Consider the following 19,407-nt stretch of genomic DNA (forward strand, 5'->3'; position numbering starts at 1 on the left):
CAAACCTCAGTCTGATCCTTCGATCCACTCTGGCACAGCACACCCAAAAAGTAGACCTCCAGCTCTTGCTTAAACACCTCCAGTGACAAAATAAAAACTGAGGATGAAAGCAAATTATTTTTTTATGAATACTGGGTTTACTTTCCCCTCTGAGCCAATGTCCTTACTGCAGTTGTCCAAGCCATTAAGACAGTTTTAATACTCTGATAGCTATTTGATCAAACATAGCAAATAAAAAGAGTAGTAACTACATCTAGACACAAAATGTTTGTAGACATTTTAGTAGTATGAGACATGTTCCAAGTACTGTTTATACCAGTTTTTCCCAAAGCATGTTCCATGGTATTCTGCAGGGTGCTAATAGCTATTATATGACCAAAAGTTTAGTGGCCAAATAAATTTGAGAAGTCCTGGTTTAGACAGAGTTTAAAGCTTTTTATTGCAGGATTCATAAAGCCTTTAATAAAATAATACATCCTTTGCCTCTCAGAGAGAGACTCTATTATACAGAGTTTGCCAAGGAATTTTTTTTTTAGTGAAATGTACATTATGGAAGATTTATTTGGTGCGCTTTGTAGTAGATGAGTTTTAAATGATAGAGGAAGTTTGTGAAGCCAGATTTAAGATCTTGGACACAAATGCATTTAAGGGATTGGGTTTTGGCAAGAGAGAGGCGCATTTCTGCCTTCTAGTAGCAGGCAACATGGATGATAGTAGTGTCAAATTTCAGACTTAACGTCAGTAATTTTATTAGAATGTAATTAACATATATCGTAATCTGTGTTATGTTTGATTAATTCAGCCAATTTCAGACTCTTTTTGCTGTTACTGCTACAGGGGCAGAAGTTTTAAATTAATTTCCCTTTTCTCAGACACAGTAATCACTGCCAGTGATTAGAGAAGAAAGGTGTATTTGTAATTTTGCATAAAAGTTGAGTATTTAATGAACAGCATTTTCAGGAAAGCCTTAGATAGTCTAATTTGATGGAGAGAGAATGGAGGTTTGAAATCTTGTTATGAACCAAGCTAACTTTTCAGTAGCGAGGTAGTGAGAGGTTCCTTCAACATCCTGAGCCTAGTGATGGCCACATTAAAGATAATTAAATTGCTGATGCTTTAAGGATGCTTTGACTCACTTTAGAGAGGCCATAGGAACAATTGCAGCGTAGATAATTATATTCAATCTGCCTATATCTTTCTCTTCACTTTTAAGTGGAATTCTTTTCTTGAAGAATATATCTGATGTTGAGGGCTTGCTGTCTTCTAATCTTGCACTATCACTTTCCCTAGTGTTTAAAAACAATAATGTGTTATGGTGAAAGATTTTTGAGAATGTGCTTTTACCTAATTTAGACAATTGTTTGTCTAATGCAAAGAGTACAACTGAAAATGAGAATGAAAACTGTATTAAAATTAAGTGCTATGGGGCTGGCCCTGTGGCCGAGTGGTTAAGTTCGCACGCTCCGCTGCAGGCGGCCCAGTGTTTCGTTGGTTCGAATCCTGGGCGCGGACATGGCTCTGCTCATCAAACCACGCTGATGCAGCGTCCCACATGCCACAACTAGAAGGACCCACAACAAAGAATATACAACTATGTACCCGGGGGGCTTTGGGGAGAAAAAGGAAAAAAAATAAAATCTTTAAAAAAAAAAATTAAGTGCTATGCACATAGGCTCCATTGTATATATTTTAAAATGTCTTCACCTTTTAAAATCTTTATTGCTGGTTAATAAGTTTTCTTAATGTACGCAGTTAACCTATTTCTTAGATCTGATTTTTCTTTCTGTTTTATTAAGGTGGAAAAACCAATCAACTGAATCTCCAGAACACTGCAACTAAAGCAATTATTCAAGGTCTTCTGCCAGACCAGAATTACACAGTTCAACTTATTGCATACAGTAAAGACAAAGAAAGCAAGCCAGCCCAAGGTCAATTCAGAAGTACGTATTTATAGGTCTTAAGGTGCCACCATAGTACTCTGTCCCAGCTCTGAGTTTGAGTTTGTTAAATACTGTAAGAGGTTAAAATCCTAGATTCTTTAGATTTGAAGAGATCTTAAAAGACATTTAGTACCATCTTCATGAGTTCCTTCTATCTCTAATACTCCTCTGCCCCTCCTTTACCCATTTCACTGGACTCCTACTTATTCTTTAAGTTTTAGTTTTCAAATGCTCTAGCCTGCATCTTACCCAGACATCTCATCTACCCAGCACATAATAGATGCTCATTAAATACTTACTGAATGACTGAATCGATGATGCCAGCATTTCCTCTTTAGTATCCCCAGCAAGTGCCAATCCAGCCTCTGCTAAAACAACCTACACAGTGAGGAATTTAACTACTTCCAATAATTAATCAGTTGGCATTTCTTAACAGCCTATTATGTGCCAGGTCTCATGACAAACATTGGTAAACAAATGCAACATGGTAAGTATTAGGGAAAGATACACCTAGGACGTTATGAAGAGAGGACTCTCTCTGCCCTAATAATGGGTTGGGAACAGAATGGATGGGGGGATGGCTTCATATCTGAACCAGTTTTCAAATGGTAAGTTGAGCAGACAGAGAAAGGATGGGGCATCCAGACACATACTAAGCAGGGGAGAAAGTTCTGAGGCAGCCCAAGCCGTGTCGACATCCTTCCATTAGAAAGCTTTTCTTTTTATTGAGTTTAAAGGTTGTCCACACAGGCCCTGCTTTTTCTGCCTTTCAGGAGATATTCATTCATTCATTCTTCTTTTTTTTTGCATTTAACAAATATAGATTGCATGGTTACTAAGTGTCAGGCCCTATTCTAGGCACCAGGAACATGACAAATCTCTGCCCTTATAGACCTGACATGCTAGTGACCAGAGGGTACAGGAACTCCTTCTTCCTGAAGGTGGCCTGTCAAATGTGGAGGGCAGAGTTTTATGTGTCATGAATGCTAACAGAAGAGGCCTGCCCTGGTTAGCTTTCTGTGTTACTTCCTTGTTAAGATAGACTCTTTAAAAAACCTGACTTATTATTAAGGACAATTTTCAACATCATAAAAACATAGGCAGAATAGTATAATGACCCCCTAAGTATCCATCATTCGCTTCAACGATTAGCCATTCATGTCTAGTCTTGTGTCATCGATACTCCACTGCCACCTCCTCCCCATATTATTTTGCAGCAAATCCTACGTATCATTTTAAATAACAATAGCTTTTAAAATCCCGCTATTAGGATTAATCCACAAATCTGGGAGGCCATGAGTTCTAGAGCTCTGCGTGCAGCAATGTTCTATCTAGATATTCTAACCCTCCCTCCCTTTTTTCCTCCTTCTTTTAAGTAATGTTTTATGAGACATATTTTGTGATTTCTTTTTTTTTAAATTAAGAAAACCCAACTTTGTTAAGCTATTACCTCTTGAAACTTCTGAACAAAGATGTTTGGTAAATCCACCTGTCAGCAGGACATACAGATGTTTTAAATGTTACATTCTTTTGAGACTCACATTGTCTGGAAGCTCTGGAAAAGGTTTTTTATGTTATTTTCAATATAAATCAGACTTCTGTCTCGTTTTATTGGCACTGGGCTTCAGTTTCTGGCCTCCAACATTCCTACATGAGTAAGCGAAATAACTTTTCTTAAAAGTTTGTGAGAAGCAGAAAAAGGGATGAGGAGAAATGATTTATTTTACGTTAGTCTGAAGGTATTGCGATTGATTATTTTAAATATTCCACTGACTGGGCAGCGTAAGAAACACAGCCTTAAAAAGCTTTCACAATAGCTATTTACTCAAAATACTGAAAAAGAAATGCAGTTTTCAGCTTATTTAGCTCTGCTGAAATAATCTTAGGGAAACAGTCTAACCTGTTAGTTGGATAAATAATATGTGAGCATTTATATTTTTTAGCTGTGTTATTTTTATTGGCAGAGTGGAGGAATTAGTTCTTCCCAAATAACAGTTTGTAAGAATGAAACTCAAATAACTTTATTTGGATGGCCTCCTTTTCCATTTTGCATTTCAGTTATAATTTTGCTCCCTGGGAGATGGAGCTAAGGCCCGGTCTCCCCTCCCTGGGAAACTTTCCTGGTTGGATACAGGAAAATGATGATCCAGACAAATCCTGTGGATATACGTTTGCAATTTGTGTAGGGGTTTGAATTCTTCATAAGTTCATCTTCTGATACACAGGGAAGCATAAGAAACGATCTTTGGAATTTGAAGACAGAAAGGCATGCCGGCTATTACGATCCTAAATCTGGTGTGGGTATTTGGCCAAGCAACTCAATAGCTTCCAGCCCCAGTTTGCTTGTCTCTAAATGGGGGTAATGACATGTACCTATTATACAGAGCAGGGGCATGATAGAAGGGTTGTTAGGATTAATATCACTTGGCTTGTGACAGTCTGTTCTCTAAAAGATTTTGCCCCTTGCATGAGGGGGGCTGCAGCTTGGTGTGACCTATGTGCTACATCTTGTATGTGAACCAAAGGCCGAATTCAGAGTGACTGTCATTTTTCCTCGTTCATCTGTAGACTGGTTTATGGCCCTATTTGGCAAACTTTCTTTTCCACCGCCATTTTCCAAAATATCCTTTGGAATGATGTTTTGCTAATCTCTGCCTGCAAAATCTTGCTCATCTTTCAAAGTCTGGCTTACATGTCACCTTCCCAATGAAGTTTCCCCAAGTCTCCACCTCTGGAATTCTTCCCCAGATCTATTTCTACTTCAGCACAATTTTTCTCATATTAACATTGCAGACTTATTTTCTTTTACAGAATGTAAGCAATTTGAGGCCATGGCCTATGTGGGGGTGGGGTTGAAGATGTAGAATTGGAAATTATCCACAGAAGGGTGAGAATGAAAACTGTGGGATGACAAAATTAAAGTTGGGGTGTGCAGAGATGCAAGATAACTTTAGTATACGATTATGTTTCAGGAATGGAAGTAGAACAAGGATCCAAAAAACAAGAATGTAAAGGAGAGGTCAGAGGAATACAAGAAAAGCCAGCATGGTGCCTTTGTGAAAACTGAGAAAGAGAAGAATTTAAAGAAGAGGGTGTTTCAAAGTGGCCAAGGCTTGTAAAGAAGTCAGAGAATGAGGGCTGAAAGAATGGATTTAGATAATTAAGAAGTCAGAGGGAATAGCAGGATCAAGGCATCTTCTATTTATTATTATTATTTTTAATCTTGGAACTTACTCTCTAGGTACCAGAAAGCCAAGGAAGGTTTCTAAGGAAAGGAATAATAGAACTAGAACAACATGACCTTGGCAGATGGCAAGTCTCAAATGCTTTTAGCAAAGGGATGGAAACCAGTGGAAAGACGAGGAGGAGGAGAAGACGATAAAGACAGGATCAATGGAATGATCCCCTAGAGATGACAGGAGGGATGGTTCAGAGAAAATCATTGCTTCCCTTACACAGCCCACCCCTCAATAAATTTGCTTATTTCTGTGAAATGAATGCAGCAATTAAATGAAACATCTTACCATGAGGTCACTTCTGCCTTTTCACAGGGTATTTTATTTGTGCAGAAACCATTGCCATTTGGCAATAGTCTTGACTGACTCAAACAACTTAAGGTGCCAAACAATAGCAGGAAATTGCCGTGGAGTTTTAAGCAGTGGAAAGTGAAGCTAATGGTCTAGGCTGATGTGACTGTATTAAAGGACAAGGGGCATTCTGGGTCCCTGGATATTTCATAATGAAAGTGACAAAGAAACTATTATTTTTAGTAGGGAAACTTTTTTTTAAAGTTTATAAGGAAATTATTATGGGGTTCCCCATCTTCTATTGCAGATAGACCAACTCCAAATGAGAATATTCGTGGCTAAGATCTTTCTAGAATAGAGGCCAACTCGGAGGTCTTGTCCAGAGACCTGAAGATATGGCTCAAATCACTTTCTGATTTTATGAGATATGTTTTAGTTACTTAGCTCCTGGTTCTTTGTTCCCTCATGTATGGAATGGGGATAATCACACCAATTTTATAGCAGTTATAAAGGATTAAATTTATCTGATACACCTGCCCATAATGGGCACTTGACCAAAGTAATTCCAAAGTGTTTTCCTCACCTCCCTGTGGCAAAGTTAAAAGAAATACAAGTTCTAATCTTTGGGAATGAGTTCTACCATAGAGCTGATTTGTACTCAATACTCAATACTTGCAAGAGTTTTAGTAAAACTCATTGCATGTTTTCTTTTAGACTAATATAACATGTTGATGTATTTCTATTTTTCTTCCAGTTAAAGATTTAGAAAAAAGAAAGGAGCCAAAACCCAGAGTCAAGGTTGTGGACAAAGGAAATGGGAGTAAACCATCTTCACCAGAAGGTCAGATTTTTTTTCTACTTGCTTATTTTGGGGGTTGAGTTGTTTTTATAACATAGACGATAGAAACATACCTGGCCTTTGGTCCTATCAGAAGAGTACATATATGACAGTCTCCCTCTGCTCCTTTTCATTCCCCCCCCTTTCCTCACACGTAATCACTATCAACACTTCCCTCTCCCTTACTCTCCCATATTCAATACATCACCAAGTTCCAGTGAATTCATTTTCTCTTGAAATACTGACAGAATCTGTTCATTTATTTCCATGTCTATTGCCAATGCTCAGGCTAAGCTCCCATTTCTTTCCTGGTGTACAATATTAGTCAGCAAATCTCAATTTGTTCTCTACCAAGAAGTTGGAGCAATCTTTTCAAGACAAATCCAACCCTATGCTCTCCTCACACACAGCTTAAAACCCCTTCAATATTTTCCCACTGCTCTTAGGATGGAGGACAAAATCCTTAAGAAGACCTCCAAGGCCCTGTGTAGTTTGATAACCTACTGACTCGCCTCTCCTCCTCATTTACCAATACTCGCTCCCTGCTCTCCAGCCCCATTGGCCTTCTTTCAAATCCTTTAAAGACTATGGTCTCTCCCATACGAAGTCATAGCACCTGCGGCACTCTCTGCACGAAACACTCTCTCCCATCACCACTCTGCTTAAATACCTTCTTTTCTTTCTTCAGAGTTCAGTTCCATCATCACTTTCTCAGAAACTTTCTCCAATATTTCCTCTATTAGAGGTCCTTTTACACCAGCTAACTTTCCTTCACAGCATTTGCATGTTTATCTTCCCCACTAGATGATAAGATCCAAGAGAAAAAGGATTGTGTCTGTTTTTGCTCTTCCATATCTAGCAGTTTCTGATGCATAACAGGTATCCAGTAAATAGTCACTGAATGGAAAGATGGATAAATGATCAATTAGAAATGTTACCTACTATTGGCTAAAAATATACTCACCCATCAACTCACCCCAGTGTTTCTTTTTACACTTTGGCACGTGACTTGCCCTTCTCTCTGAATATATAAACATATGTGTATGGCTTGCCATACTGTATTTCTTATTCTGTGCATTGCTTTTTCACTTTGAGAACTTTCCATGTTACTGCCTACAGGAGGCGTGATAGCCTAGTGGCAAATTGTGTGGGCATCAATTTTGCCTGCCTGGATTCAACGCCTTTGCCACTTTAAGCTTGGGTAATTTATACTGGTGATCCTAATGTCTGTGTCTCTTTTTCTTCATCTATAAAAGGTGGATTTAATTCATAGAGGTATTTGGGATTAAATGGGTTGATATATGTAAAATAGAATACTGCCTACCATTGAATAATTTTAGCTGTTATTGTTAGTTTACCTCCTTCCTTCTAATGGCCAGATCGTATCCTAAGGAATAGATTATCTTAATTCGTGAACCGTTCCCCATGCTAATGAGCATTTGGATGCTTTCTAATTTTCACTGTTACAAACATGCTGCAAAAAACACCGTATATCGGAAGGTGAATGTTCAGCTCAATCAGGTCCTCCCTCCTGGGGAATCGGAACAGAAGACAGAGAGAGTTAAGTCATAACAGGAGTAGAAGAAGTAGAGCCCAAGACTCACCAAGGAACCTTAATAGCGAAGCCTTGACCTTGGATGCCTGCTGCTAAGAGGCTGATCAAGTGATGGAATGGCTAGAGCTGTTGTGGCATACAGTGGGTTGCTGGAGCTAATGCTGTTTTCTGAACGAACGTCAGGTTTTTCTTTTTCCTTTTTTTTTTTTGAGGAAGATTAGCCCTGAGCTGACGTCTGCTACCAATCCTCCTCTTTTTGCTGAGGAAGGCTGGCCCTGAGCTAACACCCATGCCCGTCTTCCTCTACTTTATATGTGGGACACCTGCCACAGCGTGGCTCAACAAGCAGTGCATATGTCCACACCTGGGATCCAAACCAGTGAACCCTGGGCTGCCAAAGCAGAATGTGCGAACTTAACCCCTGCACCACCCCGACAGCCCCTCAGAGTTTTTAATCATAAGTGGATACTGTAACTTGTCAAATGCTTTCTCTGCGTCTATTGAGATGATCGTGTGATTTTTATTCTTCATTTTGTTAATGTGGTGTATCACATTGATTGATTTGCGGATGTTGAACCATCACTGCATCCTTGGAATAAATCTCACTTGATCATCCTGTATGACATTTTTAATGTATCGCTGGATTTGATTTGCTAGTGTTTTGTTGAAGATTTTTGCATCAGTGTTCATCAGTGATACTGGCCTGTAATTTTCCTTTTTTGTGTTGTCGTTATCTGGTTTTGGTATCAGGATATTGTTGGCTTTGTAGAATAAGTTAGGAAGCTTCCCTCCTCTTCAATTTTTTGGAAGAGTTTGAGAAGGATAGGTATTAAGACTTTGAATGTTTGGTAGAGTTTGAGGGGAAGCTATCTGGTCCTGGACTTGTATTTTTGGGGAGGTTTTTGATTTCTATTTCCATCTCCTTACTGATGATTGATCTATTCAAATTCTCTATTTCTTCTTGATTCGATTTTGGAAGGTTGTATGATTCTAAGAATTTATCCATTTCTTCCAGATTATCTGATTTGTTGGTGTATAGCTATTCATAGTATTCTCTTATTCTGTATTCTCTGTATTTCTGAGGTATCTGTTGCAATTTTTCCTCTTTCACTTCTGATTTTATTTGAGCCTTCTCTCTTTTCTTCTTGGTGAGTCTAGCTAAATGTTTGTCAATTTTGTTCATGTTTTCAAAGAACCAGCTATTCATTTCATTGATTTTTCCTATTGTTTTTTTAGTCTCTATTTCATTTAGTTATTCTCTGATTTTTATTATTTCTTTCCTTCTACTGATTTTGGGCTTTGTTCTTCTTTTTCTAGGTCCTTTGGGTGCACTGTTAGATTGTTTATTTGAGATTTTTCTTGTTTGTTGAGGTAGGCCTGTATTGCTATAAACTTCCCTTTTAGAACTGCATATGCTGTATGCCATAAATTTTGGCATGTCATATTTTCATTTTCATTTGTCTCCAGGTATTTTTTGGTTTCTCCTTTGATTTCTTCATTGACCCATTCGTTGTTCAGTAGCGTTTTGTTTAATCTCTACGTAGTGTGGCTTTTCTGATTTTCTTCCTGTAATTAATTTCTAGTTTCATACTTTTGTGGTCAGAAAGGATGCTTAATATGATTTCAGTCTTCTTAAATTTATTGAGACTTGTTTTGCAGCCTAATATGTCGTCAATCCTGGAGAATGTTCCATGTGCATTTGAAAAGAATGTGTATTCTGCGGTTTTTGGCTGGAATGTTCTGTATATATCTACTAAGTCCATCAGGCCTAGTGTGTCATTTAAGGGCAATGTCTCCTTATTGATTGTCTATTTAGATGATCTATCCATTGGCGTAAGTGGAGTGTTGTTATTGTGCTACTGTTGCATTACTGCTATTATTGTGTTACTGTCTATTTCTCCTTTTATGTCTGTTAACAATTGCTTTATATATTTACATGCACTATGTTGGGTGTATAGATATTTACAAGTGCTATATCCTCTTGTTGGATTATTCCCTTTATCATTATGTAGTCCCCCTCTTTATCTCTTGATACAGTTTTTGTTTTAAAGTCTATTTTGTCTGATATTAGTATTGCTACTGCAGCTTTCTTTTTATTGCCATTTCCCTGGAGTATCTTTTTCCATCCCTTCCTTTTCAGTTTGTGAATGTCTTAGGTCTGAAGTCTGTCTCTTGTATGCAGCATTCATATGGGTCTTGTTTTTTCATCCGATTGGCCACCCTATGCCTTTTGATTGGAGCATTTAGTCCATTGACATTTAAAGTAGCTATTGATAAATATGTACTTATTGCCATTTTGTTACTTTTTTTCTGGGGATTTTAGTACTTCTTCTCTGCTCCTTCTTCTCTTGCTCTCTTCCCTTGTGGTTTGATGGCTTTCTGTAGTATTATGTTTGGGTTCCTTTCTCTTAATTTTTTGTATTTATTATAGGTTTCTGGTTTGTGATTACCATGAGGTTCATATATAATAACCTACATATATAGCAATCTATGTTAAGTTGATGGTCTCCTTAGTTTGATCTCTTTCTGAAAGCTCTACTCTTTTACTCCCCTCCTCCCACATTTTGTGTTTTTGATATCATATCTAACCTCTTTTTCGTCTGTGTGTGTACCCATTACCCTCTTTCATGCAAATAGATAATTTTGGTATTTTTGTCTTTTCACCTTTATATTATCTTCATAGGTGGTTGATCTGCTGCCTTTACTGTATTTTTGCCTTTACCAGTGATTTTATTGCTTTTTTTGTTTTTGATATTTTCTTATTCCTATTTGTGGTCTTCTCTTCCCCACTTAAAAAAGTCCCTTTAGCATTTCTTCTAGTACTGGTTTCTTGGTGGTAAACTTCTTTAATTTTTGCTTGTCTGGAAAATTCTCTCTCTCCTTCCGTTCTGAATGATAACCTTGCCAGATAGGGTAGTCTTGGCTGTAGGTTGTTTCCATTCAGCACTTGAAGTATATCATGACACTCCCTTCCAGCCTGTAAAGTTTCTGCTGAGAAGTCAGCTGATAGCCTTATAGGGTTTCATTTGTATGAAACTTGTTTGCCTTTCTCTTGTGGCTTTTAGGATTCTTTCTTTATCTTTATTTTTTTAAATTAATTAATTATTTTATTCCAGTAACACTGGTTTATAACATTATGTAATTTTCAGGTGTACATTATACTATATTTTGAATTCTGTGTAGATTACATCGTGTTCACCACCCAAAGACTAATTAGAATCCATCACCACACATATGTGCCTGACACCCCTTTCACCCTCCTCCTTCCCCACTTCCCCTCTGGAAACCACTAATCCAATCTCTGTTGCTATGTGTTTGTTTGTTGTTGTTTTTATCTTCTACTTATGAGTGAGATCATATGGTATTTGACTTTCTCCCACTGACTAATTTCACTAAGCATCTTCTCTTGCTCTCTTCCCTTGTGGCTTGATGGCTTTCTTTAGTAATATGTTTGATTTCCTTTCTCTTACTTATTATAGGTTTCTGGTTTGTGATTACCATGAGGTTCATATATAATATTCTACGTAGATAGAACACTATATTGAACTGATAGTCTCTTTAGTTTAACCTCTTTCTGAAAGCTCTGCTGTTTACTCCCCTCCTCCCACATTTTGTATTTTTGAAATCATATCTAATCTCTTATTTTGTGTGTGTATCCCTTACCCTCTTATCGTTGAAATAGGTAATTTTAGTACTTTTGTCTTTTGACCTTCATGTTATCTTCATAGGTTGTTGATCTGCTACCTTTACTGTATTTTTGCCTTTAGCAGTGATTTTATTGCCTGGTTGTGTTTTTTGTTTTTTTTGATAATTTTATTATTCCTATTTGTGGTCTTCTCTTTCCCACTTAAGTAAGTCCCTTCAGCATTTCTTGTAGAACTGGTTTCTTGGTAATAAACTCCTTTTATTTTTGCTTGTCTGGGAAACTCTTTATCTCTCCTTCCATTCTGAATGATAACCTTGCCAGATAGATTATTCTTGGCTGTAGGTTTTTTCCTTTCAGTACTTTAAATATGTCATGCTTCTTTCTTCCAGCCTGTAGGGTTTAGGCTGAGAAGTTTGCTGATAGCCTTATGGGCTTTCCTTTGTATGTCATGTTGCCTTTCTCTTGCAGCTTTTAGGATTCTCTCTTTATCTTTAATTTTGGGCATTTTAATTATAATATGTCTTATTTTGGGCTGATATCTTGTTTGGAGCTCTCTGTGCTTCGTGTACCTGGATGTCTGTTTCCTTCCTTAGGTTAGGAAAGTTTTCAGCTATTATTTTTTCAAATAGATTCTCTGCCCCTTTGTCTCTCTCTTCTTCTGGGACACCTATAATAGGAATATTAGTGCATTTGATATTGTCCTAGAGCTCACTTAGACTGTTCTCTTTCTTTTTAATTCTTTTTTCTTTTATCTGTTCAGTTTGGGTGATTTCCTCTAGTCTTTCATCCAGCTCATTGATCCATTCTTGTGTGTCATCTACTCTGCTATTGAGTCCCTCTAGTGAATTTTTCATTTCCCGTATTGTATTCTTCATTTCTGATTGGTTCTTCTTTATATTTTCCAATTCTTTGTTGACGTTCTCACTGAGTTCATCCATTCTCCTCCCAAGATCAGTGAACATTCTTATGACTTTTTTTTTCAATATTGGCACCTGAGCTAACAACTGTTGCCAATCTTCTTTTTCTTCCCCTTTTTTCTTCTCCCCAAAGCCCCCCAGTACATAGTTGTATATTCCAGTTTTGAGTGCCTCTGGTTGTGCCATATGTGATGCCACCTCAACATGGCCTGATGAGTGGTGCCATGTCCGTGCCCAGAATCCTAACCAGTGAAATCCTGGGCTGCTGAAGTGGAGTGCGTGAACTCAACCGCTCGGCCATGGGGCCGGCCCCTCCTTATGACTTTTTATTTGAATTTGAACTCTGTCAGGTAGATTGTTTATTTCTGTTTTGTTTAGTTCTTTTTATGGGGTGTTTCCCTGTACCCTTACTTGGACGCTATTCCTTTGTCTCTGCCTCTTTCTCTGTGCTTATATGTATGTGTGAGTCAGCTATGTCTCCCGATCTTGTAGAGATGGCTTTATGTAAAAGATGCCTTATGAGGCTCAGCAGTTTGCTTCCTTCTCATCACCAGTTTGAAATGTTCCAGGAGTGTACCCTTTGTGGGCTATGTGTGTCCTTGTGTTGTGGCAGGGTTTCTTTTGCTGCAGGTGCCCAGGGAGGCTAGGATGTCCCCCTGGCTGACTGGTTGTAATGCTCAGCTGTATGTGGCTGCCATGGACCCTTCAGTCACTTTATCAGGCGTGGCGAGCCCCAGCACAGTTGACTGCAAGATCTAATAGCACATTTCTGTTGCAATTTTTCTCTTAAGTGAGTTGGCCCCACGTGTAGCTGTTTGCTAGGCCCAGGGGCTTACAGTTGCTGCAGGCCTCTGGCCAGCAAGGCTGTTGCCAGCTATCTCAGGATTGCAGCTGAGGGGGGCTAATCCCAGGCCCTGAAGCACCCAATTATTTCAGGCTTTAGAAGGTGGAACCGGTACCCTATGTGGCTGCTTGAGAAGTACAAGTCTTCTGTAGCTGACAAACCCCACCACCCACAGGGCCATGCACACCATCAACACAGACCTGCCCTGTGCGTGCACCCCAGCTCCCTGAAGTGGACCTGGTTGCCCCATTGCGGAGGCTCCACACACTCCACCTGCTCCTTGCTCATGTCCTGCCTGGTTGAGGCAGAACCACTCCCTTGCCTGCAGAGGATCCAGGCACCCTGCCTGTCACAAGTTGCCTGAGGGCTTGCTGTTGGATAAGGCCCATCCCTAGGGTGGGCTGCCTGCTCTGGCTGAGCTGGATTAAATTGGCACTTTAGTGGGGGGGGGCAGACCCTGGGCTAACAGGTCAGTGGAGGGATTCCAGTGGTGTCTGCCAGTGTCTATGTCAGCACACCTGTACTAGGTCACAATAATAACTACCTCCAATGTCTCAGTCCCTGGACAGGTCTCTCCTCTCACCAAGATGCACCCAGAGCCTATCAGGTGAGTCTCTTTTCACCAAAGGACTGTGCACCTTTCTGTGACTTTAGGTTGCTTTCTGAAACAGGTGAATTTGTGTGTGAGCCCTTTAAGAGCTGGCTTTTTCTCCCTTATGCCTGATAGCTTCTCTGGGAGTATTCCCCATTGTTGTTAGTAGCCAGCAAAGCCAGATATTATGACACTTGTCTCAGTTGTGCTGAGTCCAAAAGATACTTATAGCAGTAACGCTCCCCTGTTCAGGTCTCCCACTCCTCCAGGGAAGGCTACGTACTTTTGGATTGTTCCCCGCTGGCCATAAACTACTGTGGCTTGTGAAGTGGCTTTTTTTCTTGCCAGAAAGGAATTTCTGCCTCTTCCACCTCAGTCAGGGCTGTCCTTTGTTGTGGGGATCTTGTTATCCAGTTTTCAATTCTGTTCCAAGAGTGGTTGTAAATTCATTGTGTCCATGGGAGGAGGTGAGTTCAGAGTCCACCCACACTGCCATCATAACACCATCCTCTGCCCACTTGTTTTAACATCATTGCTGATTCTTGCCTGAGTCAGTTACTACTATAATGTTTCTGAAGTGGTAATTTTCCTAACTCCATTATTCATTCTACATTTGTTAGTTGGCATTCTACTGTAAGGGAGATCTTTCCCTTCTCCCACATTTATTTGTCTATTTATATCAGTATAGACTCGTGGATTCTTATTTTATGTGATGGGTTGTAATCCATTACTATCATTATTTGTTTTGATGCTCAAATTGTTTTAATTTGCTCAGTGGGAGCTATTTCAAGTTGTCCTCTATGTCCTTTTAATATAGCCCCATCCTTCTTTAAGCTTTTCCTACTTTCTGGCACAAACCTTACATTCCAGGCTCTGGTACTTTTTCTGCCCTGTTCTAAAGTCAACCATTTCTTCAAGGAATCCTGGTTTCTTTTCATGGAGAATGGTATTTAGATACCAAGATGTGGGTGCTAGATGTGCATATTGCTTCTGGGTTGTCATTGCTTCTAGGCACTCTTAGCTGAGAGTACACATGTACACACACACACACAATTATCTATCTATCTATCATCTATCTTATTGTAGCTTATATTTATATTATACCTTTAACACAGGGTTCATTCTAGCCCTGGTTTTTCCATATTTATAACTCCCTTTTCAAGAGAATTGGGAAAAATGGCTCCCAACATCTTAAATGTATCTCCTTATATGCTCAGTTATAAAAATAGTTTTAGCATTGGTAATCTATACACATGGCAAAAAAAATCTATTGACTAGTGTTCAATATTTGCCTTTAGAGTGGGGTATATAATAAAATACACATGTTCAAATGTTGGGTTAGTCCTTTTCTTCCTTACTCCCTGTGGTTTTATTATTCATTTTTAATACAGCTAGGTTAATTTGTGAGTACATAAAACATTAATGTGGTTTTGAAAGTAAAAAGCTGTACAAAAGGGTAATACTCAGAGGCTGGCCTGGTGACGTAGTGGTTAAGATCATGCTCTCTGCTTTGGTGGCCTGGGGTTCACTGGTTCAGATCCTGGGCATGGATCTAGCAATGTTCGTCAAGCCATGCTGAGGTGGTGTCCCTCACAGAAGAACTAGAAGGACATACAACTAGGATATATAACTGTGTACTGGGGCTTTGGGGACAAAAAAAAAAAAAGCGGGGGAAGGTTGGCAATAGATCTTAGCTCAGGACCAATCTTCCTCACACACACATACAAAAAAGGCAATCCTAAAAGAAACATCACTTCCATTCAGCTTTACTCACCCCTTCTTCTTCTTTTTTTTTTTTTTTTTAAAGATTTAATTTTTTCCTTTTTCTCCCCAAAGCCCCCGGTGCATAGTTGTATATTCTTCGTTGTGGGTCCTTCTAGTTGTGGCATGTGGGACGCTGCCTCAGCAGGGCTTGATGAGCAGAGCCATGTCCGTGCCCAGGATTCGAACCAACGAAACACTGGGCCGCCTGCAGCGGAGCGTGTGAACTTAACCACTCGGCCACGGGGCTAGCCCCTTTACTCACCCCTTCTAAATAAACAAAGTCAATAATTTCTGACTTAATCTTTTGAAAAAACAGATTTGTAAATATTTTTATGGAGGACTTTACATGTAAGTTCTCACCTGAGTCTTGGCTCAGCATTCTTTGCTTAAAGAATGGCATTGAAGGTGAACTCTATCTTCCATCCATGGACTAGAGTTCGTCCTAGAATTTAGCTATAGCTAGTTATTCCTGAAACGTCCTAAGTTCTCCATTCTTTTCCCTGATGCATCTTCCTCTTGCCCTTCTAAAGCTGAGGATTGAGTGAAGTGAGTTACAAACAGGAAGATGGACAGTGAAAAGGTGGGAGTAATAGGTTCTGATAAATGAACACCTGGAGAAGGACCAACCTTCGGCAGTTCATTGGCTTTACTCACTAAACACATGTTTATGGACGGCCCTTCCATGAGCCCATTGTTGGGCAAGAGCTGTTTCAAGGTGTTTATTGGGGTGATCAGGATCTGGTCTGGGGCAAAAGTTTCAAGAGGTTTGTGGTAAAAAGGTGGCTTCTTCCTTTAGATGGAGTCTCCCGTGAGGTGTGCGCAGGGGCAGTGAGGATTCTGAGGGCGCTGGTTGTGTGGGAAAATTGTCTAAAGAAGTGAGTTGTAAACCGTGGAGACAATCCAGGCCAGAGTTAGGGTTCCCAGTAGGTTGAAGAGGGGCAGTAATGGGACCCAGTGGAGACAAACATGGCCTTCCCAGACCAGGCCTCAATGCACCACTTGCCATGGCCTTTCTTCCAAGATATGGTGGTCCCGTGCTTCACACTGAACCATGCTGCTCTTTGTTTTCCTTACAATCTACAATTTTTCTTGTACAAGAGCCCACATTGATAGTGGCTCAGATGCAATCAGACATATTTTGCATATTTTAGAATTTGAGTTTAAAGGCAAAGAGCTAAGATCCTTAACAGAAGTCGCAGTGCAGTTGAATAATTACTTGTTTTCAATCTTCTGTACTTATTTCTTCAATAATCTAAAGCAAACTCCCAAACAAAAGTGGCATTTGCCTTTGAGCATGATATTGGCACATTTGCATCAATGGCTGTTTCTCCTTTGTTGTCCAAACAGCTTTCTCCATTTATTTTTGGTGTTTTGCGCAAGAATGCAGAACCTGTTAGAAAGATTATGAGACAGATAGGAAAAGTAGCATAGGGTTGCTTTTTTTTTCTTTTAATTGTTTTTAAATTAAGATTTCTGACCTTCTTAGTTTTTTAAAAAATGTATATTTAGTTTTCTACTATATGGATAGTAGATATATATAATATATATATATATTTAGTTATATATATATATATTTAGTTTTCTGCAGATATGTATAATATATATATATTTAGTTATATATATGTATTTAGTTTTCTGCAATGAGAAGATAAGAAGAGGATCCCAATGCTCTCATTTTCTGGGAAAAAAATAAGATGAGCTTAAGTTATTCTTTGCAGGGGTTGGCCAACTATGGCCCATAGGCCAAGCCCAGTCCTCTGTTTCCTTAAATAAAGTTTTATTGGGCCTCACCTATACTTATTCCTTTGCATGTTGTCTAGAGCTGCTTTCCCACAACCTCAGAGTTAAGAGAAGCAACAGATATCCGATGCCTGCAAGGACTAAAATATTTTCTCCTTTGCTGATCCTTTGCTTTTGAATGTGTTGGAACTGAATCCCTTGATGAACTGAGTAGTTCATTGCTTTTCTGAGGGCAGCTGGTCCATTTTGGTATTTCCAATAAGAAGTGCTATAGGATGTACTCTCATATATAAACCTTCAAAGGATCCTAATTCTCAGACTCCCACGTTTGATTTCTTTTTATTTGAACCATAAGAACTCCCAAAAGTTAGTTGTGAAGATTAAAGGAGTTAATATGTGAAGTCCCTAGAACATAGAAAATGCTATTTAAGTATTTGCTATTAATATTACAATGTAGGGTTTACATTCATTAATTTAATCATAGACATATCTTTTGTGTTATTGATTTAAAAATAAATGCATAGAGGTGGTTTGGTGATTATCCGCTAGTGCTGAGCACTGAGTTAAGCACTGGGAATAAATTGGTGATCATTGTAGGCAGGATTCTACCCTCATGAAACTTACATAGTCTAGTGGGGCCTCAACACGTGTACCCAGTACCTTCTCTTGGAGAAGAATCAGTTCTGAATTATGTATAGTCATTATGGTTGAATGTAGCCAGGGCATATGATTATTCGCAAGGTGTATTTTCACTTACTGGGATTGCTTACTTCCTATTAGTGCTTTTATGGTTCTTGACTCACAGTTAAGAGATCAGTTTGAAATCTTACCCCCTTTTCCACTAGTTATTCTTGGACTTAGATCTGCCAGACCCAGGACTTTGAGTTCAGTTCAACGAGAGTGGGACTGGTAGGAATTTTGATTTTGGTAAGGCAGGAGTCAGATGATCAGCTAAAGCCTAGGCGAATGGGTGGGTTTTGTAGGTTAGTGCTTGCTAGATTCTGACTTCTAGGTGATAGGGAAGGGATTGGGTCTAGTCATAAACTGGACATTGGGATTAGTTTGTGGGCTGGAATTCATGCACTAAGGGGTTTAGAAGGATGCCTGGCCCATAAAATATGCTCTGGAAGTGTTTCTCCTTGTCCTCTTCCTCTTTCTTCTTCATCTCTTTCTTCTTCTTTTACTTCTTTCTCCTCCTTATTCTCTTTATTGTTATAATTACTATTATCTAGACAGCTGATATGGTGTACCAGGGACAAGACTTGGGTGGCCTAGGATATCTCTGCTCATAAGCCCAGGGAGAATTTGAGGACGCCCCTCTGTCTATGCCTGTGCCCCCAGTGGGGAAAGAGTCTCCTTAAGAATGCATAACCATGGGCCTGTACCACATTCAGATGAGGCATTCACATTTACACTCCTCAAATGCTCTGGGATCCTCCTATTCAAGAAATTAATACAAAAATTGTTCAGAGCTGGTAAAAGTAGAGTGCCTGGGAGAAACGAATACAAAGTCACATTTGCGGCACATCTGCTCAGCTTACGTTCTAAAGATTGCCACAGATAAAGCAGTGCCAAGGAAGAGTTCATAAGCCAAACCTTTGAAACACAGAAGAGAACCGTGTGCCATGAGGAGAGTCAGAAGACACAAAAATGGTGGTGTCAGAATCCCATGAGTGTCAATCATGGAATGATTACATAAAACACTATAAAATAAACAATATTATTAAAGCCATAGAAATATTCAAAACATGAGAAGTAAAGAATGCGAGCCCCTGAAAAAGAGAGTAGATTTGAAAAGGAATCAAGTAGAACATAAAGAGTTCTGAAGAGTCTAAATAAAAAGTTAGCCACACTCAGAGTCATGCTGGTGAAACTGTAGAACGCCAGGGTCAAAGATAAGATTTTAGAAGACAAAAGGGGAAGGAGGAAGAAGAAAAGGACTTGCTGCTGCTGTTTCTAAATGATGGAGCTCTAGCTGTGTGAAGTTGTCTGTTCTTCAATTCTTTGGCATATTAAATAAAACTACAGTTTTTGAAAAGTGATG

At 39.2% G+C, this 19,407-nt stretch overlaps 1 protein-coding gene across 3 annotated transcripts in view; it reads left to right on the forward strand.

Annotated features, from left to right (window-relative positions):
* Positions 1–19,407, forward strand: part of COL14A1 (collagen type XIV alpha 1 chain) — a 216,380-nt gene that overhangs the window by 30,589 nt on the left and 166,384 nt on the right. For all 3 annotated transcript variants that reach the window (XM_005613198.4, XM_005613197.4, NM_001163870.2), the window contains 2 exon segments: positions 1,797–1,940; positions 6,222–6,308. In XM_005613198.4, the coding sequence (XP_005613255.2) occupies positions 1,797–1,940; positions 6,222–6,308 (231 nt within the window).

Source organism: Equus caballus, chromosome 9 (genome assembly GCF_041296265.1).
Source record: "Equus caballus isolate H_3958 breed thoroughbred chromosome 9, TB-T2T, whole genome shotgun sequence".
In the NCBI taxonomy this organism is placed as follows: Eukaryota; Metazoa; Chordata; class Mammalia; order Perissodactyla; family Equidae; genus Equus; species Equus caballus.